We start from the raw sequence: 17,438 nt of genomic DNA, 5'->3' as shown, positions 1-17,438 counted from the left end.
AGGTGGTAGTGTTCCCTTGTATCTGCTGCCCTTGTCCTTCTTGCTCAAAATGGTCATAGGTTTAGAAGGTGCTGTCTAAGGATCTTTGATGAATATCTGCAATGCATCTTGTAGATGTATGCACTGCTGCTATTTAGCATAGGGATGGAGTGCGTGAATGTTGTGGATATGGTGCTAAACAAGTGGGAGCTTTGTCCTGGATGGTGTTAAGCTTCTTGAACGTTGTTGGATCTGCATTCACTCTGGCAAGTAGGGGGTATTCCAGCACATCTTGTTATGTGCTTTGGTGAGTCAGGAGGTGAGTTACTCGCTGCAGTATTCCTAGCCTCTAACCTGTTGTAGCTGGTGTCTTTACATGGCTAGTCCAGATCAGTTATGGTCAATGGTAACCCCCAGGATATTGATAGTGGGGAATTCAGTGAAGGTAATAGCATTGAATGTCAAGGCCATTTCTTGATATTTGTGTAGCAAGATTATTACTTGCCAGTTTTCAGCCCAAACCTGGATATAGTTCAGATCTTGTTGCATTTGATTGTGGACTGCTTCAGTATCTGAAGAGTCACGAATAGTGCTAAACATTGTGCAATCATTGATGAACATTGCCATTTCTGACCTAATAATGGACAGAAGGTCTTTGATGAAGCAGCTGAAGGTGAATGGGCTTTGGACATTATTCTGAGGAATTCCTGCAGAGATATCCTGAAACATGAAATGACTGACCTCCAACATTCACAACCATTTTCCTACGTGCCAGGTATGACTCTAACCGGTGGAGAGTTGTCCCCTGACACTCATTGACTCAATTTTTTCTCAGGTTCCTTGATGCCACACATGGACGAATGTGGCTTTAATATCAAGAAAGGACACTCTCATTTCACTCTCATCTCACCTCTTGAATTCAGTTCTTCTGTCCCTGTTTAAACTAAGGCTATGATGAAGTCTGGAGCTGAGTGGCCTTGGCATTATCCAAACTGGGTGTCACTGAGCAGGTTATAGCTGAGCAGGTCCTGCTTGAAAGCACTGTTGATGACACTTTCCATCACTTCTTTGATGACTGAGTCAGAATTATAGGATTGATGGATGAGAATTGGCTGGGTTGGATTCATCCTGCTTTTTTGTATACAGGACATTCCCAACCAATTTTCCACATTGTCAGGTAGATGCCAGTGTTGTAACTGTACTGGAATAGCTTGGCTAGGACAACAGCAAGTTTTGAAGCATAAGTCCTCAGTACTATTGCCTGAATGTTGACAGGGCCCATAGCCTTTGCAATATCCAGTTATCCAGTGTCTCCAACCATTTCTTTGACATCGCATGAAGTGAATCAAATTAGCTGAAAACTTATATCTTTAATGCTGGGGACCACTGGAGGAGGCAGAGATAAATCATCCACTTGGCTCTGCTGGCTGAAGGCTACCTTGAATGTTTCAGCCTTATCTTTTGCACTGACGTGCTCTTCCGTCAAAGAGAATGGGGATATTTGTGTAGCTTCTTCCTCTAGCAAGTTGTTTAATTATTGGATGTGGCAGTGCTGCAGAACTTAGATTTGAACTGTTGTTTGTGGGAGTGCTTAGCTCTGTCTATCATTTGCTGCTTACACGGTTTGGCACACAAGTCATCCTGTTTGGTGGCTTCCCCAGGGTTGAGACCAAATTTTTAGGTGCACTTATGCTTTGCCACGCTATCCTGTTTGAAGAATGGTTGATCCCCTGGCTTGATGGTAATGTTAGAGATGTGAAATATGCCAGGCCATGAGGTTGCAGACTGTGTTGGAATGCAATCTGGCTGCTGCTGATGGCCCACAGTGCCTCATGGATGCCCAATCTTGAATCGCTTCAATTGGTCAAACTACCTGGGTTGAAGCAACACACACTTTATTCTTACATTACAATTGAAATATAAATAAAAGAAGGAACAATTGGAATAACTTAACTCTATTGGAAAACTTAACAGAATAATATATTATTTAATTACAAAACAGCAACTGTTCCAAAATTGTACCATCCCATAAACACACGTTTGGCAAAGGCAAATTCAATAAACTGGATTCCTCACATGCAATTCTAGTTGCCGGAAGTGAACCCCAGCTTATAGATGGAACAGAAAGAGGAACAACAGCTTTTGCATTTAGCATCAAGACGCCAGCAACAACTGCAAGTTGAACTAAAATTCAGGTTCCGTGGGAGCTTGATCCTACCCCTTCAAACTGCTTCTGTTGTTCTAACTTTGAAAAAAAACCAAGACCTCACAAGCCCTTGACCGCGTCTCCCGCATTTCCCGCGACACATCCCTCACACCCCGCCCCCGCCACAACCGCCCCAAGAGGATCCCCCTCATTCACACACACCACCCTACCAACCTCCGGATACAACGCATTATCCTCCGACACTTCCGCCATTTACAATCCGACCCCACCACCCAAGACATTTTTCCATCCCCTCCCCTGTCTGCTTTCCGGAGAGACCACTCTCTCCGTGACTCCCTTGTTCGCTCCACACTGCCCTCCAACCCCACCACACCCGGCACCTTCCCCTGCAACCGCAGGAATTGCTACACTTGTCCCCACACCTCCTCCCTCACCCCCATCCCAGGCCCCAAGATGACATTCCACATTAAGCAGAGGTTCACCTGCACATCTGCCAATGTGGTATACTGCATCCACTGTACCCGGTGCGGCTTCCTCTACATTGGGGAAACCAAGCGGAGGCTTGGGGACCGCTTTGCAGAACACCTCCGCTCAGTTCGCAACAAACAACTGCACCTCCCAGTCGCAAACCATTTCCACTCCCCCTCCCATTCTCTTGATGACATGTCCATCATGGGCCTCCTGCACTGCCACAATGATGCCACCCGAAGGTTGCAGGAACAGCAACTCATATTCCGCCTGGGAACCCTGCAGCCATATGGTATCAATGTGGACTTCACCAGTTTCAAAATCTCCCCTTCCCCCACTGCATCCCTCAACCAGCCCAGTTCATCCCCTCCCCCCACTGCACCACACAACCAGCCCAGCTCTTCCCCCCCACCCACTGCATCCCAAAACCAGTCCAACCTGTCTCTGCCTCCCTAACCGGTTCTTCCTCTCACCCATCCCTTCCTCCCACCCCAAGCCGCACCCCCAGCTACCTACTAACCTCATCCCACCTCCTTGACCTGTCCGTCTTCCCTGGACTGACCTATCCCCTCCCTACCTCCCCACCTACACCCTCTCCACCTATCTTCTTTACTCTCCATCTTCGGTCCGCCTCCCCCTCTCTCCCTATTTATTCCAGTTCCCTCCCCCCATCCCCCTCTCTGATGAAGGGTCTAGGCCCGAAACGTCAGCTTTTGTGCTCCTGAGATGCTGCTTGGCCTGCTGTGTTCATCCAGCCTCACATTTTATTATCTTAAGACCTCACAAGTTGTTTACTTTATTGGCTTGGAACTGATTGCTCACTATCTCTGTCTCAACATCTCTTCATAAATAAACAGGTCAAAATACACCTCTTAGTGCCATAGTATCATGTCAGTGAGAAATATTGGAGCAGTTGTGATCCTAGTGAATGGTGGAACAGGCTCAAGGGGCTGAATGGCCTCATCATGTTCCTATTTATTATGGTTTAACACAATGTATGGTGCTAACAATATGAAGGCTGCTAGATTAGTGCAGGCCTCAGTTCTTGGCCATGAATTATATTGTCCTGCTCGGTGCTGCTCCCACACAATATTCAATGCTGCCTCCACTCCAAGAACAGTGACTTTAAAGTATGATTCTATGCAAGTATTAATGCGATCATGTCAGGCTGTTGCTTGAGTATTCTGTGAGACAACTCTCCTAATTTTGGCACTAGCCCCCAGATGTTAATAAGGATGATTTTTGCCAGTGTCATTTCTGAGTGCCTAAGTCAATGCCATCTGGTTTCATTTGTTTTAGACTTTGTAGTGATTATTACATTTGAGTGGCCTGCTAGGCCATTTCAGAATCTGCTGTGGCCTACAGTCACATGTTCGCCACACCATGTGAAATTGGCTGATTTCCTTCCTAAAGGGCGTTAGTGAACCAGACAGGTTTTTCAACCAGTGATATCATGGTGGTCGTAGACACTTACTATCATATTTTAATTGAATTCAAATTCTATCGTCTGCCATGGTGGGATTCAAACCCAGTTTCCCAGCAGCCTACATGGGTTTTTGGATTCATAATCACGTGACAACACCAATGGGCCATCCACTCCCTGAATACACTCTATGAACCCGTACTCAAGATTACCTTTGCATGTTTCATTTGTCTCATACTTACGTATGTAATGTAATAGACCTTATGTTTTAGATGTAATGTTATTCAATGTTAAAAGTTAAATTTTCATGAAAATTTCAGTGAGAAAACAAGAGTTAATATTGTTAAAATTTAAAAGATAACTTGTGGTTTGTAGCTCAGAGCCAGTAAGGACCACAGATGCTGGAAGCTAGAGTCAATAAATATGGAGCTGAAAAACACAACAGGTCAGACAGCATCCGAGGAGCAGGAAAGTTGCTGCCTGACCTGCTAGGCTTTTCCAGCTCCACATTTATTGACATATGCTTAGTGGATAAAGTTTGTCTGATCAGGTGAACGTTGATAAATGGTAGATGATCTGAAGCTAAAAATCTGAACAAATGATTTTTACAGTTACTCCAATGAAATATAGAAAGTTTCATGTGGCTTCCAGAATTAAAGAACGCTTTGAAATCAACTATCATCATGCATCCTCCACTATCAATATCCTGGGATTACCATTGACAAGAAACTGAATTGGATCAGCCATTTAAATATTGTGGGTACGAGAGCAAGTCAGAGGCAGGGAATGCCCACATGATATAGCTGCAGCACATCACCAATCTTTCTGTCTTTATTGCATTTTATTTAGCTAATTAAGATTTTCTGTTATTTATTCATGGAATGTGAGTGTCTGTGATTAGATAAGAACTTTTTGATCATGCCTATTTGTCATGGAGACAATATCGACAATCTGCCTTCTTGAACCACTGAAGGCCTTGGGTGCTGGGAAGGGAATTCCAGGATTTGACCTAGTAACAGTGAAGTAATGGCCATGTAGTTCCTATCCAAGGTGGTCTGCAAGTTAGAGGCAAACTAGCAGATGGTGGTGTTCCAAAGCACCTGCTATTCTTAGCATTCTAGGCGCTAGTGGTTGCAGGTTTGGAAGGAATGCACTGCTGCCCTTGTGTGTCGGTGGTGAAGATAGTGAATGTTGAAGGTGGTGGTTGGGTTTCCAGTCCAGTGGACTGCTTTGTCCTGGAGGTGGCAAGCTTTTTATGTATTATTGGAACTGTACACATCTAAGCAGGCAGAGAGTATTTCATTACTTTCATGACTTACACCATGTAGATGGTGTTGGGAAGATAAGAAGATGAGAGTTTTGTTCCACAGAAATCTTAACTTCTGCCTTGCGCCTGTATCCACAGCATTTATGACTACTCCAGTTCAGTTACCAGCCAATGCTAACCCCCGGGATATTGATAATTGGAATTCAGCAATGCTAATGTCATTGAACATCAAGGGGTGATGGTTAGATTCTTTTTGTTGTTAGAGAAAGTAGTTGCCCATCTCTTATTGGATGAGAATGTTACTTGCCACAATCAATCCAAGCCTGGATATTGCCCAGATTTTGCTGAATTTGGACAGGAACTGCTTTATTATCTGAGGAGTTGCAAGTGGTGGTGTACATCATGAAAGCATCAGTGGACTTCCCCATCTTTGACCTTTCTGATGGAGGGAAGGTCATTGATCAAGCAAATGAAAACAGCTGGGCCATAGGACACTATCCTCAGGAAATCCTACAGTGATGTTGTGGGGCTGAGATGATTGACTTGCAAAAACCACAACCATCTTCATTCATGCAAGTACTTCAACAGTGGAAAAAAATCGCTATCGACTCAAGTTCTGCTCTTTGACGTCATATTTGGCCGAATGCTGCCTTCCTTCTTCAGGTCTTCGGTCCATGTTTGGACCAAAATTGGAACCAAATGTCCCTGGCGGGACCCAAGTTGACTGAGCTGCTTATTTATTTGCAAATGCCATTTGATAGCACTGTTAATGACCACTTCCATCACTTTGATGAAGATCAAAAGTGGGTATATGGGTGGTATATGGCTGTGTTAGATTTGTCCTACCATTTCTTAGTGGAACATACTGAGGCAATTTTCCACATTGTCAGGTAGAAACTAGTATTGTAGCCAGTTCTAGGACACAGTTTTTCAGGGTAGGGAGCCCTTAATTCACAAATATCTGACTTACGAACACTCACACTTTCAAATGTGATCCTGTGTATTAGTGCAATTTTAAAGGTGTGACATACGAATTTGCCTTCATACTTACAAATGGCTTTTTCATATTATCCTGCATTATGTTCCCAACTTGGATACAAATTGACTTGTAAAATGACTCAAGTGCAGAACCTGTTCACAATACAGGGACTGGCTGTATTATAGCCAAACTGTTATCAGGGCCCATAGACTTTGCAGGTCCCAGTGTCTTTAGCCATTTCTTGATGTCATGTGGAGTGAATTGAATTGGTTGAAGCCTGGAATCTGCGCTGCTGGAAATCTCAGTTTAGATGTACCACTTAACAATAACTTGTAGTTATCTTAATTGGTTCAATTCATTAAATTATAATTAAGTACAATATTAGCATTTCCTAAGTACTACTAAAATTACAGCTTGAGTTTCGAGAAAAACAAACCTTAAGACCCACCAACCAATTACAATGTTAAAATATTTTGAGAACTAGTAATAGCTTGTGAGGTTATTGTAATGAATGATAGTCCACTATCTTTTTGTTGTACAATATGTATCTAAGCAATGATTTATCATTTTGCTAGGGGATATTTTGTAAGTGCAAATGATACCTGTGCAAAGTGTGATGATGCATGCGAGAGTTGTGAAGCTGCTCCTACAAACTGCCAATCCTGCATCAGCCCCTTCGTACTAGACAACAACAATTGTCAAAAGAAATGTTCCAGAAAACACTATGCCAGTGCTCAAAGACTTTGCAAACGCTGCCCTGTGAACTGCGAAAAGTGCAATGAGAACGAGTGCACAGGTAAAGATAAAAAGTACATATTTTTAAAATGTATATCAGTGACCTTTTTCTCTACATTTTCCTTTAAGACTGCAGACATCATGATAAAAGTATCTGGCTGATGATTTACTTTTGCTGGGGGCCACGTCAAATAACCACAGAGATTTGCTACACTGTAGTAGCTGATTTGGTCAATTATGCCTGAGCTAGCTAGATGTTAGAATGATTTAAAACTGCCTGTATATCCCAATATCCTACTTTCCCGACTCAATCTTCATTGCTTCAAATATTTGGACATTTCCCCTTCAAAATTCGTAATGGCCAATATTTCAATTGTTTATTCCCTTAGCCAAAGCATCCAATGAAGCACTATTTTAAAAAAAAACTCCTGATCTGCCTCCTCCTCCTTTTAGTGATGGATGTGTTGATGACTGTTCATTATTAATCGACTAAGCATAGAAAATAGTCTTTCCTTATTTTCCTTATTAAATCATGTTGCCAATTTTTCAACAGAGTAATCACCGGGTATCAGGTGCTTAGAAAATAATTATTCACCATACCCATGAAGAATCATGATCCCCTGACTTTTTGGTTTATTTGAATGAATAATTGACAATTGTGGATAATGAGCCCATGGTTTTCTGATATGCCCTCATGGGAGTCACATCTAGTACCTGAAGGCTTGCCCAGTTAGGTCAGAGTTGAAGAGGAATTTCTGCTGTCAGAGGGTAATGAATCTGTGGAATTCTTTACCACAGAAGGCTGTTGAAGCTGGCTCATAAAGTGCATTTAAGGCTGAAGTAGATGTTTTTTTAATCGCTAAGAGAATCAAGGGTTATGGGGACAAGACAAAAAAGTGGAGCCAAGAATTCAGCCCCCAGCAATGACCTCATTGAATAGCAAAGCAGTTTCAATTAACTGAATGGCCTATTTCTGTTCCTACGTAATATGGTCTTGTGGAATCGAGTTCACACTACAAATAGGTAGGAACATGTTCAAGGGGTTGACTGGCTTAATTATGTTCGCATTTTCCTAAATTTATAAGATTATCTCCTATAAATTATGAGTAATCCTAGTAACTATAAAGTTCTAATACAATACGTCATTTTGCTTGTTGCGCAGATTAGTTTATTGAGACCATATTGTCATCATGGTATTATGACTTGTTTGGAAGCAGACAAACTAATAATGTGTTGGTTTCCACAGAATGCAGCAGGTACTTTTTCTTTCATAAGGGTACTTGCATAGAGGACTGTCCTCGAGGTTTCTTTCAAAACTCTCAGGCCTTCACATGCACTCCATGCCATCCTGAATGTTCAGTGTGTGACGGTCCAGACTCACATGACTGTGAAGCATGCAGCAATCCTTCTTTGGCTTTACATGATGGGCAATGCTTGAAATTCTGTCCTGTAGGAACCTACATTGACAAGAAAACTGAAGAATGCCAGGGTAAGCTCAGCATGTTCCAATGACAAAAGTAATTAATTAAAATTTTAAGAATCCAAAGGAAGGATCCTGCACTTTCATACATTTTAGTTACATGAATATTACCACATGAATATTGTGAAAAGGTATTAGATTTACTACTGTGTCATTATTTCCTGCCTACATTTTGAATGTTGTTATTTCTGTAAAATAAAGATATTTTCTCAATAATTAAGATATATCTCAAGTTGAGTTCTGAACTTGAGGTCCACCAAGACTAATTTGCAAATACATACATTTTACCCAATTATTACCATATTGGGTTGGAATTCATTGAATTGCTATGGTAGTTTTCAACCCAATAAATGATTTCACTAAAGACATCATAGCACCTAAATTACTTAGTGCCCCGAGTTAAGTATGATTCCAGTAGCGCACTGCAACGTTGCATTGACTCAGAGAGCACAAGGACCATTCAAAACTCATTCATGGGCCTTATCATAATTTATTCAGGGCAGCTTCAAGCGTCAATCAGGCACTTTGATGCAACTTGCCTATCGGGGCCTAACCAATATTGGGCACAGCCAAGGATTACAGGTAAGTCTGGGGTGAAGGGAAAAGGCTCAAATAGGATGCAGGACAAAGCCACACACAGTTGTTTGTGAAGCTAGAAGAAATCACATGCTCTTCCCTTCAACATTACAAACAAAGTTCTCTTTAAATTTCATGTGTGAGGTTGTGCATCCAACAAGAGAGAAACAAGAGAGTATACAACAAATGGTAGGGGACTGTAAACCGAGAGGATCAAAAGAAAATTGGTCTGTGTGTGCGTGGATCACTGAAGGAAACAAGGCACAAGGGAATTCTGAAGAAATACAGGATTCTTTCTTTCTTTAGCTGAGGCAAGAATGTAGGAGCAGGAGGTCATGCTACAGCTGTATAAAACAGTCATTTGACCTCAGCTGGTGTGCTGTAGAAGTTCTGTCCTCCACTTTAAATTTAGAATGTGATGACACTACAGAGTCCACAAAGGAGCTTGAAACAGGCACTGCCATCAAAACAGAGCGTTTTAGCTATGAGGAACCATTGGAAACCTGATGTTGTTTTCCTTGAAACAGAAGAGGCTGAGAGGACATTTTATTGAAGTCTGTAGAATTATGGGAAGCATAGCATGGTTAGGAGCATCTATTTTTCTCAGTAACCAAGTAACCAAGGAGCATAGGCTATAGGAATTTTTGAAGGAGTGGAGGAAGCACCAAGAAATGTTTTCACCTAGCAGTTGGTAGTGGACTGGAATTTGTTTCCTGAAAGAGTAGTAGAGGGGAAAATCTTAACATTATTTACTTGGACATGCAGTCAAATAACCATAACATACAAGGCTATGGACCAAATGCTCGAAAGTGGAATTAGATTGCATAGCTCTATTCTGCATGTTTTTAAGATAAGATGGACTGAGTGGCCTCCTTTCAGTTGATCATTTCCATGATTCTATGACTGTGATTGTATAGCCTTGTTTTGAACAACCTCCAGTGGTCCTTCAAAGATCTGCTACTTAAGAGTTTTCAAAACATGAAAAGACAAACTGAAGTTTATTCATCTCAAGCACCTAAGCTAAAGAAATTTAACAACCTGGTCATGAAATGGACATTGGAGCCTGGTATCAGCAGGACAGTAATGAACACCTAAACTTATCTGATTTAGCAATAGCCCAAATGTCCATGTACTTTACCAGACTGATTTTTAGGTCTATAAGGCAGGCACAATAATGCTGAATTTACAGATCAGTGATCTTACACATGCTTATTTTGCTGCTGTTGTTGATCAATTTGGATAAGAGAGGGTACAGGTTAGATAGACAGGGTTTGTTAGTTCTTGACAAAGAACAAAGAAAATTACAGCACAGGAACAGGTCCTTCGGCCTTCCAAGCCTGCACCAACATGCTGCCCATCACAGCTAAAGCCCCCTACCCTTCTGGAGACTTTATCCCTCTCTTCCCATCCTATTCATATATTTGTCAAGATGCCCTTTAAGAGTCACTATAGTATCTGCTTCCACCTCCCCAGCAGCAAGTTCCAGGCACCCACCACCCTCTGTGTAAAAAACTTGCCTTGTACACCATCTTTAAACCTTGCCCCTCGCACCTTAACCCATGGCCCCTGGTTACTAGCTCTTCCACCTTGGGAAAAAGCTTCTGACTGTCCCCTCTGTCCATGTCCTTCATAATCTTATAGACCTCTATCAAGTCACCCCTCAAACTCCGTCATTCCAGTGAGAATAACCCAAATTTCTCCAACCTCTCCTCATAGCTAATGCCCTCCATACCAGGCAACATCTGGGTAAATCTTTTCTGCTGCCTATTCAAAGCTACCACAAGCTTCTGGTACTGAGGCGACTAAAATTAAACACAATATTCCAAATGCAGCCAATCTAAGGTTCTATAAAGCTGCAACATTACCTGCCAGTTTTTAAACTCTGTCCCCCGGCCATTGAAGGCAAGCCATATGCCTTGTTGACTACCTTTTCCACCTGCATTGCCACTTTCAGTGACCTGTATACCTGGACACACAGATCTATCTGCCTATCAGCACTCTTAAGGGTTCTGCCATTTACTGTATATTTTCCATCTGGATTAGACCTTCCAAAATGCATTACCTCATGTTTTTCCAAATTAAACTCTATCTGCCATCGTTCTGCCCAAGTCACCGACTGATCTATATCCTGCTGTATCTTTTGACAGTCCTCATCACTGTCTGTAATTCCACCAACCTTTGTGTCATTGGCAAACCAGACCAGTTACAATCTCCTCCAAATCATTTGTATATTTATTATAAACAGCAAAGGTCCCAACACACGTCCCTGAGAAATGCCACCAGTCACAGCCCTCCATTCAGGAACATACCCTTCCACTGCTACCCTCTGTCTTCTATGACCGAGTCAGTTTTTTTATCCATTTTGCAAGCTCATCTCTGACCATGTGTGACTTTATCTTCTGTATCAGCCTGCCATGAGGGACCTTGACAAAGGCGTTACTGAAGTCCACGTAGACAACATCCACTGCCCTACCCTCATTGATCATCTTCATCACTTCCTCAAAAAACTCAACCAAGGTAGTGAGACAGGACCCTTCACAAAACCATGTTACCTTTCGCTGATACACCATTGATTTCCAGGTGGGAGTAAATTCTGTCTCGAAGAATCCTCTCCAATAATTTCCCTACCACTGATGTAAGGCTTACCAGCCTGTAATTCACTGAATTGTCCTTGCCACACTTCTTAAATAAAGGAACAACATTGGATATTCTCCAGTCCTCTGGGACCTCCCGTGTAGCCAGTGAGGATACAAAGATTCCCCTCAAGGCCCAAGCAATTTCCTCCCTTGCCTTTCTCAGTATTCTGGGGTATATCCTATCAGGCACTGAGGACATGTCTACCTTATTGTTTTTCAAGACCCTCAATACCTTCCTTTTGATCTCAACATGACCCAAACTATCTACATACCCTTACCTAGATTCATCATCCACTAAGTCCTTCTCTACGGTGAATATCAAGCAAAGTATTCATATAATATCTCACCCATTTCCTCTGACTCCACGCATAAATTCCCTTCCCTGCCCTTAAGTGAGCCAACCCTCTGCCTGGCTACCCTCTTACTCTTTATATATGTATAGAAAGCCTTGGGATTTTCCTTAATCCTGTTGGCCAATGACTTTTCATGACTCAGTTTTTGCCCACCTGACTCCTTGGTTAAGCTTTTTCTGGCTTTCCTTCTATTCCACCCTTGCTTTGTGTGTTCCCAGCCTCCTAGCCTTGATAAATGCTTCCGTTTCCTTATTGATTAGACTCTCAATATCTCACGCTATCCAAGGTTCCCTAAGCCTTCTATACTTATCCTTCATCCTTAAAGGAACGTGCTGATCCTGAGTTCTGAGCAACTTACACTCGAAAGCCTCCCACATACCAGATGTTGAATTGCACCAACACCTGACTACACCGATTTTTATCCATCAGTTCCTTAAAGCTTACTGAATTGTGATCACTGTTCCTGAGCTGCATCCCTACAGTGACATGTCGACCACCTGGTCAAGCTCATTCCCAATTACTAGGTCCAGTGTAGCCCCTTTTGTAGTTGGAATTTCTTACGTATTGTTTCAAGAAGCCCTCCTGGATGCTCTTTTCAAATTCTGCTCCATCCAAGCCCAAGCACTAAGTGCACTAAGCACCCAGTCAATATACGGTAAGGTAAAAATCACCCACAACAACAACCCTGTTACTTTTACATGGCGCCAAAATCTGCCTATATATCTGTTCTCCTATCTCCTGCTGGCTGTTGGGAGGCCTATAGTAAACCCCAAACATTGTGATTGCACCCTTCCTGCTCCTGAATTCTACCCATATTACCTCACTGTATGAGCCATCCGAGGGGTCCTCCCACAGTGGAGCCGTGATATTCTCCTTAATAAGTAGTGCAACTCACCCACCCCTTTTATATCCCCCTCTATCCAGCCTGAAACATCTGTATCCAAGAATATTAAACTGCCAATCCCGTCTCTCCCTTAACCAAGTTTCTGTAATAGCAACAACATCATAGTTCCAAGAACTAACCCAAGCTCTAGGTTCATCTGGTTTAAGTTCATCTGCCTTATCTGTTACACTTCTTGCGTTGAAACAGATGCACTTCAGTCCCCCAGATCCGCTTTGATCAGCAACCACACCCTGCCTGCCCATCCTCTGAGTCTTACTAGCCCTATTCTCTAGTTCCCTTTCAGTCCATTCACCTTTGCATTGGGTCCCTACACCCTGCCAAGCTAGTTTAAATCCTCCTGAGTGACACCAGCAAACCTCCCGGCCAGAATATTTGTGCCCCTCCAGTTTAGATACAACCCATCTTCCTTGTACAAGTCCTACCTGCCCTGGAAGAGATCCCAATGGCCCAGATATCTAAAACCCTCCATCTTATACCATCTGTTTAACCATGTGTTGAGTGTACTGTCTTCTTATTTCTAGGCTGACTGGAACATGGCACAGGGAGTAATCCAAGGATTACAACCTTGGAGGTCCTGCTTTTTAACTTTGTACCTAACTCCCTGAGCTGCTGCAGCAGGACCTCATCTTACCTATGTCGTTTGTACCAATGTGTACACAACCCCTGGCTGTTCACCCTCTCCCTTCAGAATGCTTTCTTCACGTTCAGAGACATCCTGGACCCTGGCACCAGAGAGGCAACACATCATCATGGAGTCTCTTTTATGTCCACAGAAGCGCCTATCTGCACCCCTAACTATACAGTCCCCTATAACTACTGCTGTAGTGCTCTTTGTCCTTCCCTTCTTAAGAACAGAACCAGCCGTGGTGCCACCAGTCTGGCTGCTGCTGCTGTTACCCCCGATAGGTCTTCACCCCCAACAGTATCCAGAATGGTATACTAGTTACAGAGAAACTCTCTAGAGAGAAAAACTGGAGAAACTCAGCAGGTTTTGGCAGTATTTGTGGTGATAGAAACAAGAGTTAACATTTTCACTGTTTATCAGCTATTATGTTCTGGATAGGAGTCATACCGGACTCAAAAATGTTAACACTGTTTTTCCCTCCACAGATGTTGCTAGACTTGCTGCATTTCTCCAGCATTCAGTTTTTGGCTCTTACTAGTGTAACTGGGAAGCAACGTAACATGAAAATATATAGATATATGGCTTGGTTTTCATTGAAATTCACAATCACCAAAAATTAAAAGCAAACTCAAGAACAAATTTATACTCCCTGCATTAATCTTTTGCATTTTGTAAATCTTAATGATACCATGACGAAATGTCAATATCTGTTAATAACTACTTTTCTTTCAATTGCAGAGTGTCATAAAACATGTCAGACCTGTAAAGGACCAGATTCAACAGACTGCATAGATTGTCGAGATGGGATGATGAAGAACCAGCAGGGGCACTGCGTAATGCACAAGGACTGTGACCTGAACATGTACATGGACAAGATCTGTAAACCCTGTCACAAAAAATGTCACCGCTGTTATGGGCCCACCGAGCATGATTGCCTTAGCTGCAATCACAATCACTTTTTACTCAGTGAGTATGTGTTAGGATATTCAAAGGTCCCACAATTGGAAAACAACAGAATATAGATTCCATTTTGGATGATAAACTAGTCCTTGTTTCAGAACTCAAGCTGACAAGAGATACATAACAGGTCTTGTTCGAAATCTCAGAGATAATGGGAACTGCAGATGCTGGAGAATTCCAAGATAATAAAATGTGAGGCTGGATGAACACAGCAGGCCAAGCAGCATCTCAGGAGCACAAAAGCTGACGTTTCAGGCCTAGACCCTTCATCAGAGAAGGGGATGGGGAGAGGGAACTGGAATAAATAGGGAGAGAGGGGGAGGCGGACCGAAGATGGAGAGTAAAGAAGATAGGTGGAGAGAGTATAGGTGGGGAGGTAGGGAGGGGATAGGTCAGTCCAGGGAAGACGGACAGGTCAAGGAGGTGGGATGAGGTTAGTAGGTAGATGGGGGTGCGGCGTGGGGTGGGAGGAAGGGATGGGTGAGAGGAAGAACTGGTTAGGGAGGCAGAGACAGGTTGGACTGGTTTTGGGATGCAGTGGGTGGGGGGGGAAGAGCTGGGCTGGTTGTGTGGTGCAGTGGGGGGAGGGGACGAACTGGGCTGGTTTAGGGATGCAGTAGGGGAAGGGGAGATTTTGAAACTGGTGAAGTCCACATTGATACCATATGGCTGCAGCGTTCCCAGGCAGAATATGAGTTGCTGTTCCTGCAACCTTCAGGTGGCATCATTGTGGCAGTGCAGGAGGCCCATGATGGACATGTCATCTAGAGAATGGGAGGGGGAGTGGAAATGGTTTGCGACTGGGAGGTGCAGTTGTTTGTTGCGAACTGAGCGGAGGTGTTCTGCAAAGTGGTCTCCAAGCCTCCGCTTGGTTTCCCCTATGTAGAGGAAGCCACACCGGGTACAGTGGATGCAGTATACCACATTGGCAGACGTGCAGGTGAACCTCTGCTTAATGTGGAATGTCATCTTGGGGCTTGGGATGGGGGTGAGGGAGGAGGTGTGGGGGCAAGTGTAGCATTTCCTGTGGTTGCAGGGGAAGGTGCTGGGTGTGGTGGGGTTGGAGGGCAGTGTGGAGCGAACAAGGGAGTCACGGAGAGAGTGGTCTCTCCGGAAGGCAGACAGGGGTGGGAATGGAAAAATGTCTTGGGTGGTGGGGTCGGATTGTAAATGGCGAAAGTGTCGGAGGATGATGCGTTGTGTCCGGAGGTTGGTAGGGTGGTGTGTGAGAACGAGGGGGATCCTCTTAGGGCGGTTGTGGCGGGGGCGGGGTGTGAGGGATGTGTTGCGGGAAATACGGGAGACGCGGTCAAGGGCGTTCTCGATCACTGTGGGGGGAAAGTTGAGGTCCTTGAAGAACTTGGACATCTGGGATGTGCGGGAGTGGAATGTCTTATCGTGGGAGCAGATGCGGCGGAGGCGGAGGAATTGGGAATAGGGAATGGAATTTTTGCTCCTGAGATGCTGCTTGGCCTGCTGTGTTCATCCAGCCTCACATTTTATTATCTTGTTCGAAATCTCTCTCAATGGACCGTGGATCATTCATTTTGTTTTAAAGTGTAACTTTCTGTTTGCTGTACGTTACTTTAAAAATAAAACGTCAGTCTGAATATAGGATTTGCAATTCATCTCACTTACTTTGATCATAGATCTTACTCCTAAAATTTGTCAAAAGTTGGTCGTTCTGTGTCCCAATGATAAGGAAGATATCGCACTCATTGAGGAATGTTCACACTGGGTTTCAAGTAAACATTTTCTTCTGAATGAAAATTTCTCTGATCTGTCAAACTGGCAATCACTTGAAGACCACATAATTAAACAGTATAATTACTGCTGGTGTTGTATATATATGAAGACTTTGATTATTACATAATACAAATTGAAATTTGTTTTGTCATTTTGAGCTTAAGTTAGTTTACTTAGTTTTCCTTTGACTGAAAATTGTTTCAAATACACAAATGTTACTTGCCATTTTTCAGCCCAAGTCTGGATATGGTTCATGTCTTGCTATATTTGAACACAAACAATTTCACTGCTTGAGGTGTCACTAATGATGTTTAACATTGAGAAATAAATTTTATAAACCTGTTGTAGAGTACAAGTTCAAAAGATCAGCCAGTTTTTGAAAGCAATCCCTTATAAATCTCAAACCTCACGGCAAATATTCATCTATTGGAATTAATCACAATAATTTCATGCCTACCTCCGACGTTTTGAGAAGGTAATTTATGAAGCAGCTGAACATGGTTGGGCCTAAGGCACTGCATTGAGGAACATTGTAATAATGTTGTCCTTTATGCTATGTAGGACATTAGCCAGCAGAGAGTTTTGCCCTGATTCCAATTGACTCCAGCTTTGCTAGTGCTCTATAATGCCATAATCATTCAAATGCTGTTTTGATGTCAAGTTACACTCAACTCCCTTCCTGAATTAAGCTCTTTTGTCCATGTTTGGACCAAAGCTGTGATGAGGTCAGGTATTGAGTAACCCTAGCAGAATCCAAATTGAGTGTCAATTAACAGGTTATTCCAATTAAGTGCCACTTGATAACACTGCCACCAACAATATCCATCACTTTCCCATGGTTGACCATATGTTGCTCATAAGTAATATTAACATGGATTCAAAATGTATCTTGATAATCCGCCAAATCTGTCTTGTCTGGCTTTTCTGCTCCTCAGTGGGATTTAGGCTGCTATAGAGCTTGAAGCAATTTGCCCCCAACACTGATAAAAGTGTTGTTGCTCCAATTTTCTCATCTTTTGATTTAATTCTGCAAATATTTCATTGTTTTATTACAAAAAGCAGGGAAGAAAAAGCTCTGTCCTGTTTCAATCTCCTTTCATTTCCACAAGAGCAAAGAATGGAAATTTGACAGCTGTTTTG

General features: G+C 42.9%; 1 protein-coding gene across 1 annotated transcript in view; it reads left to right on the top strand.

Moving 5' to 3' along the window:
- The window catches only part of pcsk5b (proprotein convertase subtilisin/kexin type 5b), a 374,824-nt gene that overhangs the window by 341,982 nt on the left and 15,404 nt on the right, over positions 1–17,438 (top strand). Inside the window, exons 30-32 of the mRNA XM_059644647.1 lie at positions 6,859–7,079; positions 8,265–8,507; positions 14,331–14,558. Coding sequence (XP_059500630.1) covers positions 6,859–7,079; positions 8,265–8,507; positions 14,331–14,558 — 692 coding nt within the window. The remainder of the gene's footprint in view (positions 1–6,858; positions 7,080–8,264; positions 8,508–14,330; positions 14,559–17,438) is intronic.

This window comes from Stegostoma tigrinum, chromosome 3 (assembly GCF_030684315.1).
Source record: "Stegostoma tigrinum isolate sSteTig4 chromosome 3, sSteTig4.hap1, whole genome shotgun sequence".
Classification (NCBI taxonomy): Eukaryota; Metazoa; Chordata; class Chondrichthyes; order Orectolobiformes; family Stegostomatidae; genus Stegostoma; species Stegostoma tigrinum.
This window is presented reverse-complemented; position numbering and strand designations above follow the sequence as displayed.